The sequence below is a fragment of the Drosophila busckii genome, chromosome 2R, assembly GCF_011750605.1.
Source record: "Drosophila busckii strain San Diego stock center, stock number 13000-0081.31 chromosome 2R, ASM1175060v1, whole genome shotgun sequence".
Taxonomy (NCBI): Eukaryota; Metazoa; Arthropoda; class Insecta; order Diptera; family Drosophilidae; genus Drosophila; species Drosophila busckii.
The window spans coordinates 13,886,516-13,903,304 of NC_046605.1; the positions used below are offsets into that span (position 1 = coordinate 13,886,516).

Genomic DNA, 16,789 nt, shown 5'->3' on the forward strand with positions numbered 1-16,789 from the left:
CGAAATGCGAAAATAAAGCAAAAGAAAAGCAGCCCCGGGGTGGCTTGGCTTAACCCTATAAAGCCGCTAAGCAGTCAGCCTAACAAGTTAGCGCTGCAAGAATTTAGACAGCGCCTCAGCGCCTATGCTCATTAAAAACTTAGAAGGCTGTCATCAAGGCGAGAGCGAGAGCGAGACAGAGACAGACAAGCTCGTTGCCGCTGAGCTTAATTATGGCACAGTGTATGGTATGTGTGGGCGTGGCTCATGCGCCTCTTTATCATATGTAGCAACAATGCGCTGGCATAGGCTAATTAGGCGCAGTTCAAGAGTCAAAGCAAGTGAAAAGCGTAGCGAGCTGCACTCAATTACATCGCATTGGGATTGACATTGGCGCCCAAAAAGCAAAAAAGGCCAAAAGCCAATTGAGATGTGTGCACAGCAAGCAAAATATAAAAGCCAAGAAGCGCCAAATACTCGTCATAAAATGGCAAGCATCAATTTTTTATATTAGATATAAAAATGCATAGCGCTCCAATTTGATTTACGACTAACAATAAACTAACAATAAAATTATTATTGATAAAATAAGCATAAAGAGAGGAAATATATGCAGTTACTAATTGATTTTAATAAAAAAGATAAATCGAAATATATTTTCATAGCAGTCAGAGCAATTATTTGAACTATTCAACTATTCAAATAGAATAATATATAACAAACTTAAACAATTAATACCACAAGCTTATTGTATATAAGTTTGTGCTGTTGTTTTTTTTAATAATTGACAACAATTATGAAAAATGTCAAGTTATTCCGTTTTATATTTGATTATCATTGAATTACTAAGCTACATTTCACATTTTAAATAAAAAAAAAGTCTAATAAAATTATCAATAGCTTTGACTTGTTAGACTATATTTTCCTCAGTGTATTTATGCTCTTAAGGCAGCAGCTTGCTTGCATTTGTCACACTCAAAGTTTAACAACTTTAGCTTGCATTACTTACTGCTACTTTTATTGTCCTTTCGCCTTCATTGCATTTATCAATCTTTATGCTCCACGCAGCGCTTAAAGTTTTATACGCATTTTTTGCACACTTAACGCTTTCACTTACACATACACACACACATACTTATCTACTGTTGGCTGCAGTTGGCACTGCAATTTCACAGCTGGCCACCTTTGACTAGCCAAAAGTTAACAATTTGAACATTATTCAAAAGTTGCTGCAAACCAACAAATTGTTGTTGTTGTTGGCCTAGTTTTAAATTATATAGTTGCCTGCCCCAACCAGCAAAAACACGACTATTTTTTTTGCTAGAACAGCATTTGCAAATAAGCGGCGCACGTAACTTAAATTCGTAAGTCAAATATGCATTAAGGTAAAATGTTCTTGTGCTGGCAAAGGCCGCAACGTTTGCTTTGTGCATAAAGCATGCTCATTTGCCTAGCTAAACACAGACAGAGCTACAAATACATGCACACGCACACACACACACACACACACACAAAGGCATTAAGTATTTTGGCCTAATGCCTTTGTGGGCTGTGCCCCCACAAACTTGTCTATCTGTTGTTGCCAATTTGTTTTTATGGCCATGCACACGCCCCCACAAAGCCGTTTGGCAATTTTGACCTCATTTCGATTGCATAATCATGCCACACTAATTGCTGTTTACGGCTGTTGCTGTTGCAAGTTGCTGGTCAAGTTAAGCTTCGACTTCGACGTTGCGTATGCGCAACTTTTGTGCTGCAAACAAAATTTGATACACAGCTTGTGCCAAATATTTACATTACGCCACATAGCGTAACAACAAAGCAGTTTATAAATAAATTACGTATACGCATTGCCGCTGGCTGGCACGACTTTAATGCACTCGCTGTGGAGTCGACAACTCTGCCAGCCAAGTTGTGCCCATGCCGCCTGTTGACAGCAACAACAGCAACGACTGCGATAAAACAGGCGCTACGCTTTTTCTAATTGGATTTTCGGTTTTAAGCGCGCTTGTAATTTTATTTACACCACAGCAGAAAAAAAACTGCAACAACAACAAAAAAAGAAAGAAAGAAAGGAAGGAAGCTGAAACCAACAACAAGCAACAGACGCGCGATATTTAAACACAATGTTAAGTGTAGCTGTAAGCGTTTGCTCTTGTTGCTGTTGCTGCAACAAAAGGCGGATACGCCAAATATGCGTGGTGGTAATGTCCGTCGTCGCACACAAAGACAACAACAACAACAAAGACTAATGAAAATAAGAACACGCACCCACGCGACATACCGAAAACAACGACACGAGAGCACGCAATGAGCAGCAGCAAAGAAAAAAACATGTACGTGGTGGCGCTGAATTGGCGCTTTTTGCACCACGCACACACACACACAGTCACACAAAAAAGAAACACACACAGCTGTAGCTAAAAGCGCAGGTGCGCCACAAAGTAGGCAACGAAAAAAAGTAAAAGTAATTTATAGAGCACACTGACCAACCAAAAATATAAAAAAAAAACTGTTGGCATAGATTAAGCGTGTGTGTGTGTGTGTTAAGCTTGCGACATCTGCTTTGGCTCAATCTTTGTTTGTTTTCCTTGCACTTGCACGCCAGCCACATTTTAAATATTTAAGCAATTTGCCACCTTTTTTGGCTTTACACTGCGCATTCTCATTGCGCTGTTAGGGGCATGCTGATGTTGATAATGCCTGCTTACATATTCCACTTAGTAAATATTTAATTGCGGTTTTAATACAAAGTAAATTTGTGGCTTATTTGCTTGCCAGAGCGCAAACAACAACAATTTATGATATTTTGATTTCTGCGTACGGAAGTGAGACCCTTAAGCCTTTTGTGCTGAACAAATCTATTTAAATTTGCCTCTAAATATGCATAATGTTTATGTTATGCATAATGCTTAGTTTTGAGAGCAGCTTGCTGTGTAGCTGTGTTTTAGCATCGTTAGCTTTAATTAGTTGCTCACACTCCACCCAAGCAGCTTTAGATTAATTTAACTTGGCTCTGTTTAATCTAAACCCAACGCACATATGCAACGGACAGCTACGCAAATTATCCCCAGGGTGTTGCTTAACCTACAGTTGCTACAGTTTGTTTGAATGTATTTGTGGTCAACCCACACACACACACACACACAGAGTCTCGCTCTAACGCACATTTGTTTGCAGTTTAATTAGCAACATGCGCTAAAATTTATGTGGCAAGTTATTTACGTGCAAATTATCACTTAATCTCTGCAATGCCAACGGCAGTGTCCGCACAATCTCTATGGACGCTACATAAATAAAGCAAAATTATGACACACTGCGTATGCGTAATTATTTTTGATATAAGCCAAAGCACTCTGGACCAACGTATCGGTTTCAACTGTCAAATCAAGCCGCTTGCGCTAACCACAGAACTTCGACTTTGACTTTGGGCTAGCGGAAATTGAAAAATGGCATTAGTTTTTGCTCAGGCCCACAAATTCTTGGCAACCGCAAAAGCAAGGCACGAGTTTTGTGGCAACCACAAAGCGGCCAAACTTTGCTGGAAAACAATTTCCATTTTTTTGCGCTCGCTCTCTCTTTGACAATGCAAGCGTATTGTGCGCTTATTGTTATTTGCAGTTGAAACTAGTAGAAGTAGCTTTGTCTTTTTTCTGTTTTTATTTAAATTGCGTTGCTGCTTGTTTAATCTTAACAAGACAGCGTTAGATCCTCATCGATAGGCGTTAGTCAAGGCTGGATAGCTTATTTGCTTTTTAACAGCAACTGTTAATTTAGCATAGTTAAGCTTAACAGGCTGTAAAGCTAAAATATCTAGTTAACAGCTATGCGTATATTCTATTTACATTTATTTAAACAAAGACTATAATATAATAATATATATAGTGACATATTCTATGTCTACGTTATACATAATATATTCAATGTCCACATTATACATAAGTCTAGACACCAAATTCCCCATTCCAATAACGTAAACTTTCACAGGCTGCAATCGTAAACAAAGAATAGATAATGTAAACTTTCGCAGGATGCACTTGTAAACAAAGAGCAGCTAAGCCGGGCTTCTCCCCCATCGATCAGCATTGATCGAAATAACTAACTGTCAGCAGATTTTGGTTCCCAGCCAACGCTGAGTAATTTCGTTCCCAGCCAACGCTGAGTAACTTCGTTCCCAGCCTTTATAATATTGTAAACATTTAAATGCCCGAAATTAGCTTTCGTTTATAACTCAATACACAATTATCAGTTAGTCTTAAGTTGATCTTGAATAAATGAACTTGTCGTGAAATATCGCCTTGCGTTTTTAATTCAACTTAACCGTTAGAGCTGTGCGTGGTTTTTATTAGACTCAACACACAGTGAATAAAGTAATATCTAATTATATATACAATAATAATTAAGACAAAGCATAGAGAGCTCTTAACCAGCTTAGCAATTTGCATAGAAAATCTTATTTATTTAACTAGCTTAAAGCTTAAATTTAAAATTGTTGGCCAGCAAAAAATAAAACAAATAAAAAACAAGAGTATATGTGTGTATGCAAGCATAAATATATACATGCTTATATGTCTGTGTGCATTGTGTAGTAATTAAAATGCAGATTTATGACAAAGACTTAACAAAGTTATTATGACAGCTGACTGACAATGACAGACAGAGCGGCAGGCAGACACACACACACACACACACAGGCAAGCTGTTATTATGTGCCATCAAAAGCGATGAAGAGAGGCAGAGGAAGAGCGAGAAAGGCAAAGAGTAAGAGAGACACTTAACTTATCATTAAGCGAAACAAGAGGCTCTCTGACAGTGAAGACACCTTACGCTGGCTGACAACTTAAGCTCGAGCTTAAAATAAACCATATTTATGACAGCTATTTAGCAGCAGTAGAAAATGTTGTAAGTGTATTTAAAGTGCGTGTTGTTTAACATTAAACATGTGCGCTCATTATGGGTCTGTTGCTTTGTGTGTGTGTGACACAATTACTTAGCACACGTCACAGATTTACACTTTTACTAATGACACCCACACACACACACACGCAGTTACAGCTGTAAACGGGACACATTGTGTTGCATATGCATTGTTTTTTATATCGTTATATCATATATATAAATGTTTTTTTTTTTGTGCGCGCTATGTGGGTCAAGAGCATTTCGAATGCAACATTTTGTTGCAATTGCTGTTGACTTGTTGTTGTGTAGTCAGCACACTCAATATTGCCAATAATCAGCATATCAAAGAGCAGCAGCCATAAGCTGTCGAAAAGTATGCTATAAAAATTGCAGCACACACACGCCACATGATTGATGAAAGTCAATGCGATATCAGCGCAAAAACAAAGTTGTTAACAAGGCCAAAAGCAACCAGCAAGGTTATCTAAAGAAAATCTGCCAAGCAGTGACCAGCATACAAAAAATGACTGATGAACTGTCGATAATGACATGAAAGAAGTGAAAGTGAACATTTCTTTTGCCAAGTCAGCGCTGCCAATAAACAATTTGCACGCTGTGATAACGAATTTTGCTATAATACAAAAGCCACGAGGCTGTCAATCAGTACAAGCGTTTCACATGCAAACAGTGCACTGGTCACAGGTAAAAACTGTCAGTCAGTCCAACAGTCAGTCACTCAGTCAGTCAGTCAGTGAAGCAGGCAAATACAAACTCAATTTGTGTGCCCTTAGGCAGCTGCTGCTGCATGCAAAGCAGTTTTCTTCATTTTGTTGCTGTTTTGTTGTTGCTTGTGCAGCAGCATTAGCTGACTTTTGGGCATGTCCATGTGACAGGACACGCTCCGCACGTGCAGACAAAGCCAGTGTCAGGCACCAGCAAAACTTTTGTTAGCTGAGAATTGCAGCGAGCCTGCCTCTAAAGCTTTAAGGCAACTCAGACATGCGCTAGGCATGCATATTTATGAGCCACACACATATACACACACACACACGCACACAAATGAGTATAAATGTCAGAGCAGTGCTGTTGGCTTTGCGCAGCTATTTGCACGTCTTGTAGTAATTTTAAATATTTTATAAATAAACATAAATGCAGCTTCGTTGATGTGGCACGTGACCCAGACGCTGCGCACGTTGCCACACATGGCGTATGCGTATTTTTTTGCGCCTACGCAATTAGCGCCGGACACTAGCCGTAGCTGTAGCTGCTTAACATATTAACGCCCAGTCCAGCAACGATGCCGACCTTTAAGTTTGACAACGCAAAATGTGAAATTCAGAATCTTTTTCCTTCGCAGCATTTGCATAAATGCATAAAATGCCAAAAGCTGTGAGCAGCCGTGAGCAGCCAGAAAATGTAATTTTGCGACAAGCTTAGAGTTGAGCTAGCAAAGCAATGATTGCATATAAATTATATAAAAAGCAAACTGTAGCAAAATGCTTAACAAATCTCTTTGGCACAGCAGCATGCGCAATGAAATGCATAAATGAATATGTAATATGAGCTTTAAGTTGCTAGTTGCTACTTTAACTATCCAGCTACGTGTAGTTTGTGTCTGCGCTAAGAGCAATTAAAAGCTAATTAGCTGAGCTATGAAAAAAAGGAGCAGCAACTGTAAGCTCATTAGGCAGCGCACTTGAGCTGCAATTATGACCGCATGCACGTAGCGTTTGCTTTGGCAGCACAGCGCGCATATTAAATGCCAGCGTGCACACATTGCGTATGCGTAATGCGATTATGCGCCTCAGTTGACAGAGTTGTGCAGTTGAGCAGCCTTTGGGGAATGCTGATTTCGATTATTTGTTGTCATGTTAAATTTATGCGACTCAAGCGCAGCGAGACAAGTTTTCGTAATGAAAACTGACAATAGCTAATTCAAATTGGCAGCTGTGGTTAGCCAAGTGCTCATACAAAGTTTTTGTTTGTTTCCTCTTTCAGAGCTTTGCCATGCTGCGTTGAAAATCCAATCGACCTTCCGCGGCCACTTGGCTCGTAAGCTGGTCAACAAGGATGAGCCAGAGGATGAGGATATCGAGGAGATAACCAAGAAGGTGGCCGAGGAGCTGGACATTGATTTAACCGATCCGGAGCTCAACAAGGCCGCTACCAAGATCCAAGCCTCGTTCCGTGGCCACAAGACCCGCAAGGAAGCCAATCCCGAGTAAGCGGCGCTTTCGTTGCGGCTTTTTTCAATTTGTTGTTGTCGGCCCGACGGCCAGAGCAAGCATAACGCAAAAATTTAACAAAAATACAAATAATTAAATAAATAACACACAAATGAACAATTGGTAATATATATATATAATTATGTATAACTGAGCCAGCACTCTTGTAAAACTCTTTAGTGAATACTATATGTTAAAATGAAGTAACAAGTAAATATGATTATTATAAATGAATTAATTTATAAGCAATAATACGCCAGTTTCTCAGCTTGAGTTGTTATAGTTTCCTTACGAACAGAGCTATGTAAAATTAAATAAATAACGCCCCAACCCGAGCCAATTGTTAGCTGAGATCTTATACACTTATTTAGCGAATTAACTAAGTAGCACTTGCATGTCGTCTAAGCGAAATTTGCCAGCTACTAAATAATTTCATTTATCTCTACATTTCATTCTATTAACTTAAACTTAAAATTGCAATTGCAAAACCCCAAATTAAATGAACAATTATTAAAGCAAACGCATGTTACAAAACAAAGGCACGATGTTCCATGATTAATTGTAGGCAATTAAATTATTGTAGACAAACGCCAGTGAAGAACTTAAATTTGCTGAACTTTAAGCGGTTTGTCTGGCCAAAGCCAAAACTAATTAAAAACCAAATGCAGTGTATTGTTGTACCTACATAAATTAACATAATATATACTAACTAATTAACGCAACACATAAATCAATTTTAAACAACTGAAACTCGTATGTTACTCGTAAAAATTGTATAAATGGCGCGTACACAACAAGCGTACGGACGGCTATATTAGGGGTACTCAACAAGCAACAAGCAACAAGCAGCTACAAAAATCGTCAACAAGCTTAAGAAAATACAAAGCGAAAAAATTTATTGATAACATATATATATATTTCAGCGAGCTACTTATAACTGATACATCAAGAACTCAAAACTAATCTTGTGGCACAATTTTTTGTTTTTCTACCAAGTGTACTACAAGTTTGTCTACTTGAAATATATATATACACATATATACAATGCGAGTATTAATTATAAAAATATATATATTGATAAATTGCGAAAGATTTAATGCTGTGAAAATTGTGCAGCCAGGCAAAAAAATTGTTAAAGCAACAACTAAGCGAGAAATGTTTAAAGAAAATTCAAATTAATTACAACTAATTAAATTAAAACGTAAACGTATTAGAGATCAAACTAAAATTCTACAAAAATCGCAAACCAAACCAAAAAATATTTATGCATAAATAAAAACAAATCGATAACATATACAGACAAGCAGAAAATGTCCCAACTAAATTTTAATTGAGTAATAAACATAAATAAAAACTTGAGAAAATGCTACAGCGTCTTTGTTTTATTTCAGTTCAAAGCTTGGGCTACTATATAAATTAACTCTTTGCACTGCAGCTGCAGCTGAGTGACAGCAATACTTTCTCTCTCTCTCGCTCTCGCTCTGCTGTCTCAAGCATACTCTGGCTGAAAGTGTGGCTGACTGTCTGCCAAGGACTTTAGTTGCCTCTGACATTTGCATTTAAGGCAAGCGCTGTGGTTTATAAATAACAAAATCACTGCGAAAACATTACTCAGCTCTTAGTCTGCTAAAAATAAGAGAGCGTAGCTGAAACTGAAACTGAAACTGAATTTGGCTGTCAGCTTGCATTTGTGTTAGTTTTATTGATAGCAACGCGCAGCGCGTGGCGCCTCAGCTGGCTGAGCTTGCAGCACTCTTCAGTGTCAGCCAGGTGACACTTTGGGCACAAGCAAACTTTTTATGACAATAATACAACGTCAACGATGATGAGACAGCCTGACACAGCGCGCCAGCTTGACCTAGAAAAACTGAAAGAGCGACTGAGCGACACGAGGCAGTTGCTGAGCTGCAGCAGCACTTGAGACGCTTTAAGCAATTGCTGAATGCCCCAGGGTTAAATATTATTTAAATTCAGGGCGAGCACTTTAGCACAAATCCAGCGGGAGTGAGTCAAAAAATTGGACAACTGCCGCTGCTTGGCTTTGGCTGGAGGTGTGACGAGGCGAAAAACATTGAACATGCCACATGCCACAGGAAGTTGCACAGCGAAGTGGCATGGGAGACAAGTGCAATTTGCATGCCATTTCAATTGCATGTCAATGTGAGTTTCAGCGCCAGCAGCCTGCCAGCCAAAGCACCGTTATAGCCGCTTTGTTGTTATTTGTCTTTACTGACTTTTTCACAGCTCACAAATATTTCAGCGTAAAATTTATGCGCTTCCGCTGCTGCTGCTTCTGCTGCACAAAAAACAAGCAAACAAAACGTGCAAGCAGCCAGCTGAAGCTGAAGCTGCTTTGGCAAGGCCACCCTGGCGTATGCGCAATTTATGTGGCTTTAAAAGCAAACTGCACAAAACGCTGCTCAAGTGCTACTACTAAGTAAACAATACTACGTTTGGGCGCTTTGTTGTTTCCCACACACTCGTTCAATTTATGCTCTAATCAATTGCTCAAGCGAGTTGCATTTTACGAGCTCAGTTTAAATATAAAATATTTAGCATCAGATTGATTCTTACAATTGAGCTCAGAGGTGGAGCGTGTTTTATTGAAAGCGCAAGCGACTTTCATTAATCTGCAGCGACATAAAGTAAGTCTTGAAGTATGTTCAACGTTCTCTAAGCTTTAATGAAGTATGAGCTAAGAACCGCAACTTGCTTAGACAGCCTGAGAGAAGAACTTGAATTGCCTGACAATTTGAGATGCAAACTTCACTTTACGGTCGAGCAAAATACCAAAGTCATTTATTTCTGCTAATCTATTAAGAGATCTACTTAAATGTTGTAGTAGTCCAGATCCAGATCTAAATAATAGACATAGCTTATCATTTGCAGCATATACTATAATATAAAAATGCATGATAACTGCAGAATGGTTATTGGATCAAGAGATTAAAGCAAAGCATAAAGTCAACATGTCTACTCTAATGTCACAAAAGATCAAATATTCTTTAAAAACTCAATTATATTTAATTCATTAGCTAAGAGGGAGTGATCAACAGTGTGTAATGATTTATTATGTAAGTGAGTATAAATTAATTCAGTGCGCATTTTATTTTGATAACGTTTGATTACCATTGAAGGAACCTATAGCCTATGAGCGCATATTATTTTATATGCCAAGTTTGTTATTAGCTGTCTGACGATAGAAGTGCCTAACGCGATCTTTTTCGCACTCTCTTATCATTCAAGCAACAACTCTTGTTTACAAGTTAATCAAAGGGTGGACTTTAATTATCTTTTTAATTAGAGTCGCGCACAAATTTCCTTAACGCACACAATCAAGTCTAAAGTCTATTCAATTCCAATTTCAAGTTTAATGTCTATCAGTGTCTAAACCACTCTAAATATGAAGCTGTTAAGCTTTTATTAGAATTAATAGCGATGTAGTATTAGATAAAATTAAACGACTTTCTATCGTTTTCTACAAATAAAATTTTATCTGAATAAAATGCAACATAAAAGCTTTCATCCATTCAATATATATTCTTGGAATACAGACTTAAATATTTGTATATTAACTGCATATTTCGTGCAAATGCAAAGCAAACATTTATACATAAACATAAACTATTAATACATATTTCATACTCACTTGCATGAAATCCCAAGTCCAAAATCAAGAGTTATCGCTTGCTTCTATTTTCATTCAAGCAACACGTTCAATAAGCTCACTTAATTCATTGCACAAGTTCAAGTGACCTTTAAAACTGCTAAAAGTGGAAAATGTATTGATCGCATTTGATGCTGCAACACTTAGGCAAATGGCTTGGCTAACAAAAACCCTCGTATGAAATTCATTTTAGCACTTGAATTGCTGCTGCTGTCAACGTCACATTTGAAAAATCACTGACAAGCCGTCGGTCTATTGTCTCTTTGTTTCTCTTTTGGCGCACAACATTTATCGCACATTTGCAGCTGCAACTTGCTGCACACACGCCCATCAACGCTCAATTTTTTGTAAGCTTTGTAGCAACGGAAGGCATTGAAATCCGTGCCAAATAAGCAACAGCATCCAATCGAAAGCGGCGGCTGCTGCGTGGCTCACACCTTTCAACCGCAAAATATGGCAAGAGCCCAGTCCAGTCAATGCTAACCAGGGCAGTTGTGAGCGCATTAAAACGGCAACTACTCTGCTGGCTATTAACAGTTTCAGCAAGCCAATGCTCGCTTTTAAAACAACAACAAAGTACGCGCGTTTGAATTGTTTGCTTGGCTGGCAGTCGAGTGCTCGTCCCCACACAGTTTGTTTATTTGCTGGCAGCAGCATTGCAATGCGAGTTCATTTGTTTTGGTCTGCGCCAGGCGGGACAGCTGTCCAGTCGCTGTCGCAGCAACTCACTTGACACTGTGCTGCTGGCGTATACGTAATTTGTTGGCGCTGCTTTTGTTGCACGCTTAACAACTTGTGTGCTGCCAGCTAAATTTTATAACGAGCTGCGCACTCGATTGCTCTTCTCTTTTTTATTGAGATACTTTACGAATATAACTGGCATGCTTACAACTAATGCTACAGCTACTGGGGTGCGTCGTCTGGACTTGCAGCTTTGTGCTTAGCGTGTTCCCTGAGCTTCTTTGCTACCTGCTGATTGTTGATGTACTGCACCTCGTTACCAGTAGTTTTCACAGCGGTTTTGGGTATGCATCTGTGATTATGCTTATCGAAGGGCATCCAGGGTGGGCACGACAAGGGATCATCAGTTTGTGTCTCTGTTTCGCCAGCCGGCTTCAAGGCTCTGAATTGTTTTGGTGCCAGCACGCACATTTCCCTTTCCTCCACCCATTGATAGCCCATGCGGCAAAACCTCTTGCCGTTCTCGTCTATGCCTGTGAGCTCAGCTTTGCTGCCACTTGCAATGGATCCAAACGAGGAGCATTTGCCAAAAGCGAACTCAAAAAAAGCTAGAAAATCATATGGCACTTGCATTGTTTATTTGCATAGAATTGCAAGGGCTACTCACCTGGACACACGCAGCTCTTTGTGTGTGGATTGTATATATAATTGTGTGTGTCTGCGTAAAAGAATTTAATTAAATTTTACAATTGTTGCGCTTTTTTGTTTTTTTACTAACGGTTACACACGCATTTGCCGTCTTTACACACTGGCTGGTCGCCATCTGGGCTAGTGGGATACACCTGAGGCAGCGCCAGAATCAAAATAAACGTCAAGATGAGCAGCTTCATTTGTAATGAAACTGCAGAGCCAAAGCAAACTGAAACTAAAGCGAGTGCGCCACGCTTTTCAAACTCATTTGCTGCGGCTTAAAGTGTGCGGAATTTTAAAATCAGGCGTGCCAAAGTTAAGAGTTCAATTAAACTTAGTTTAGCCGCCCAGCGCAATGACGTCAGCATGACCTAAATTATTTATGCACACTTGCCCTTCAACTTGAGCGCTCAGCGCCCAAGCGTTCGACATTTCATAACAAGCACCTTTTGGGCTTGCAATGCATATAATTTAATTTAATTACTATTAACGCGCAGCATTGTCAATGCCACAGCCACAATACACAATCCACAATCCACGAACTGCTGTCGTAAAATTTAGTTGGCACCACCTTCCTGTAATTACCGTTATGCCTCAACCCACTGAGCCCTTGCTCTATTATTCAATTCAATTTGTTCGACGTCGCTCGCAAGTATTCACATCATAATAATAAAAACTAAAAAGCGCATAAATTAAAATGTTTTGCCCTACGCCAGGCATTGAAAATTGATTGCGTATACGTGCTGTTGTACCAGTTAATAATGCTGCCTATTTTGACAGCCAAAGTGTTTTTGTTTTTTATGAATATTTATTATTTACGACCAGGTTTATGCAAAAGCCGATAGTCCAAAAATTGATGGAAATTTATTATTTATTAAACTATAAATTGTGTAATTAAACTTTGTACAAGCGCAGCGCCGAAATTGATTTTCGCTGCAGCAAAGTTTGTCGTGGGCGACAGAAAAAGTAAATTAAGAACAAGTCTTGGTGTCATTTAAAAAGAGTGACACTGGAATTTAACCCTTCAACACGATTCATTGCAAAAAACTTTTGTCGCAAGCCCACAGCAAATGATACTTGGTTCTTATTTAGCGCCTGCGCCCCCGCCCCCCATTTGTATTTGCTGTTTGGCATCGACAACAGTTGACAGTTGACGGCATATTGAGCACTTTATTGTCGCTGTCGAAGGATTAGACACAGGCCCAAAGCAGAGAGACAGAAAATAAAAGAGAAATTGCTGGGTAATCCATAGCGCTGACAAAAGTTGGCAGTCACAGTCATAATGAAAGGACACACCACAAAAGGACAGCAGGGCAACAAATTAGAAATTCTTCAATATATTGCCACATCTTTTTTGAAATAAATAAAATCAACTGGCACTACTGATAATTTTAGACTTAGGCAGTATATTAACTATAAATCGTATATTAATTATAATTGTTTATTAAATTTTAATTTTCAGAGACGTTATACTGGAAAATAAATTCGTGCTGGCCTACAAAATTTCAATATATTTTTATTGATTTCTCGACAGATAAATGTGGGTCGAATTGCTTGAAAATATAATCATAGTAACTAGTAATTGTCTAAATTGCTGAAATAATTCGATATATTTTTAGCTTTAGGGGCACACAAACTGTAACTACTTCTGTTAAGAAATTCAGTGCAGGATTGGACAGATGTCCAAGCAAAATGTCATTAAATATTTCATGTCCATACATCTATTTTCGTGTCTGGCCTCTTTCTTTTTATATACTTATAGTCCTGCCTGCAGAGGTTATAAATGACACACGCATAACTTTTGTTCATTGTTGTTATTATTGCTGTTGCTTTGTTATTGTTGCCTGACTTAACCCAAATATCAGTTGTCATTATGCTTAATAGTCTTTTTTTTATAGTCATTAATGTGGTTTGAAGTTCAAATGCGTTTTTTATGTTGCTTGAGCTTTTATTAACATTAGTGTGTGTTTTTGTTTTCTTTTGTGCCGTGATTAGGCACCTAAATAATATTTAACACAAGTGTTAGTGGTTGGATTCCATTGTTTGCCCGATTCACAAGCAGCTAGCAGCAAAGCCAGCAGCAGCAGCAGCAATTGTTGTGAGCACATTTCGAGGCGTAAGCTACAACTGAGCAGAGCCACAGCTGACAGTTATCGATGTAATTATAGTGAAATGCATATAAATTTTTAACGCTACATTGATTGGTCAAGGCTGACAGCACCTGAAAACAATTTAATGCCTGCATGTCCACACTGAAGTAAATGCAAAGAAGTGTGTGCTGCTATGGAAAATAGCTCAAAGGCACAAATCTCACAGCTGACTGCCATTTTCTTTTTCTTTTTGCAACAACAACAACCCCAACAACACCTGCGGCAACAAAGCAAAGAAAAGCGCAAAAAAATAAAGCTGTGGCAGCTGAAGGACATCATCAAACAGTAAAAGGAAACGCCTTTGTCTTATGTGCGTTAATGAAAAGAGTGTGCAATATGTTGCAGGAAATATAGCAGGGACTTAAGTTCGTGTAAAGTAATTTATTATTAACAATCAAAACTGAATGCTAGTTACTTAATGAAATAACAATGAGCGTAGAATGTGCAAATTCTTTTTATTTTGCATCTTAAACGAAATGTAAAGCCATTAAAATTTATCTGCACATTAGATTATCTCTCTTGCTTATCCTTATGTACATAGAATTAAATTGCTAAATGCTGTCTGAGTAAACAATAAAGTGCAGCATAGCTCAGGGCGCTGCTCTTTTACATTTTTAAGCTCGACTGCTAGACAATGGCGCTTTGCTTATTCTAACTAAAGCGCTGTAAGAGAGTAAGTGCTTTGGCTCGTCAGGCGGCAATTCAGTTACGATTTCAAGCCGCTAATGGCTGCTGTCTAAGCTCATTTGTGCCATTTTGCGTGGCCGCCACATTGAGCCAGAGTGGGTCAACTAGAACACAAACGCTGGTCAGCGGCCATTTGACTGTGTGTCTCTCTTTCTATTTCTCTTTTATCGCTGACATTGATGGCTTCAATCAAAGCTGTCATATGCACGCTGACATTGCCTTTCAGCGGCTACGCAGCAACGCCTCTCCCACCACCACCACCCACTGCGCCAGCTACTCGGCTACGCAATGGTGCGAGCAGCTGGGAGTTGTCGCTGGTGTGTGGCATTGAGCTGCCAAAACGGGTTGCTTTAAATATGCAAATTATGCAAATTAAATTGACTGTTGTGTTTCATTATGTGGCTGCTAAAGTGACTTTAAGCAGACATTAAGCGTCAGTCAGATAAGCATAACAATTGTAAGTGTTGCGGCTTGCAAAATTAAACAGCCGCTTTTATTGTTGCTATCCGCAGCAACAAAATGTAAACATTTATACAGCGGCACACAGAGATTATTGGCATGGCAAGCAGTTTGTATTACATTTTCATAGAGGTAATATTTTTCCCTTATAAGCCATTTACTATCAAAATCAGAAATACTATTATAGAACGCGCAGAGCTATAACCAATCGGTTCCTTATATGTATATCCTATCTTAATTAAAGTGACACGACAACTTTAAAACAAACAAATTTGTAGCTTACTCATTCAATTGTGCGCAATGATTAGTAACATAGCATAAATCAAATCCGATTTTCCAAAGCATTTTCTTTGATTGTTTACTAGTTTGTTCACAGCTTGGCAAAATAGAAATCATAATAAACATTTGTTTTCTCATTATATATATGTGCATCAATTCAAAGCAAATTGTACACAACAGTCAAATTCGATTTCATAATTTGTTTTTTTTTTTTCAGTGACTGTTTTTGCTTCTGCTTCGACTGAGATTTTTGTTTGTTCAGCAGCAACATTTGATTTTAAGCAGCTCAAAACAGCTGAAGATTAGAAAAGTTTGAATCGCAAGACTTTTGCTACTTTAACTGAAGCAATTTATACAATGATTTAAGTTTATTGAGTTTATCAACTTAATAAAGTCTACACAGCAGGCAGCAGTTCATTAATAAGTTCATATGTATAAATAAATTTCTATTACAGTTTTCCAGAATTTGTTCGTTAATTTGCATCATCTACGCCCATTTTAGTTGTCTGAGCTAAAGCCTACGTACTTCAATCTCCTACATTATCTAGATGCTAAATCAAATATATATATACAATGTTAGACAAATATAGCGCATAAACAATAATAGCTTCCATACATCAGTCAAGTGCGCAGCTGTGCATATCGTAGACTTAATACAAACACGACTTATCATTATTTTATGACACTTTTATGAGAAAAACACACACACACACACAGGTGTCTTGCTCACCTACACGGCTTGTTGTTAGTGTTGTTGTTAGTGCTGTTATTAAACTCTGACAAGCTGTGAAGCGGCACATAAATGCATTGAAGCGAGAAATAGAGCAATAATCTAGGCAATGGTAAATAGTGCCATTAAGCTATGGGAAAGCTATATATCTCTCTCTCGCTCTCTCTCTTTCTCTCTATTGGGCAGCATTGCAGTTGGCTATTTCTTGGGCGTGTCGCAGTGAGGCAATAAATTTTATAGCACAACAAGTAAGATTTCAAGCTAACCGCAAAATATTTTTTGATTGCACTCAAGGCAAGCTGGCAGCAGGAATAACAGCAGCAAGTGATGCGTCCTTGTGCGC

General features: G+C 38.5%; 2 protein-coding genes across 3 annotated transcripts in view; one reads left to right on the forward strand and one right to left on the reverse strand.

Moving 5' to 3' along the window:
• The window catches only part of LOC108597323 (cilia- and flagella-associated protein 91), a 34,782-nt gene extending 26,316 nt beyond the window's left edge, over positions 1–8,466 (forward strand). For both annotated transcript variants that reach the window (XM_017983812.1, XM_017983814.1), the window contains exon 3: positions 6,877–8,466. In XM_017983812.1, coding sequence (XP_017839301.1) covers positions 6,877–7,103 — 227 coding nt within the window. In that variant the 3' untranslated portion in view covers positions 7,104–8,466. The remainder of the gene's footprint in view (positions 1–6,876) is intronic.
• A 2,992-nt stretch (positions 8,467–11,458) lies between these two features.
• Positions 11,459–12,347, reverse strand: LOC108595883. The gene is made up of 3 exons (XM_017981174.1): positions 12,230–12,347; positions 12,119–12,169; positions 11,459–12,059 (listed from the first exon to the last, which is right to left on the reverse strand). The coding sequence occupies exons 1-3, from the start codon at positions 12,339–12,341 to the stop codon at positions 11,674–11,676; spliced, it is 549 nt and encodes a 182-aa protein (XP_017836663.1). The 5' UTR covers positions 12,342–12,347; the 3' UTR covers positions 11,459–11,673.
• Between the last annotated feature and the right edge of the window lie 4,442 nt (positions 12,348–16,789).

Coding starts and splice junctions, on each gene's coding strand:
- LOC108595883 (XM_017981174.1), bottom strand. CDS start 12,341: ATGAAGCTGCTCATCTTGACGTTTATTTTGATTCTGGCGCTGCCTCAG. Junction 12,170..12,229: donor CGGCAAATGCGTGTGTAACC/GTTAGTAAAAAA, acceptor TCTTTTACGCAG/ACACACACAATTATATATAC. Junction 12,060..12,118: donor AAAGAGCTGCGTGTGTCCAG/GTGAGTAGCCCT, acceptor ATGATTTTCTAG/CTTTTTTTGAGTTCGCTTTT.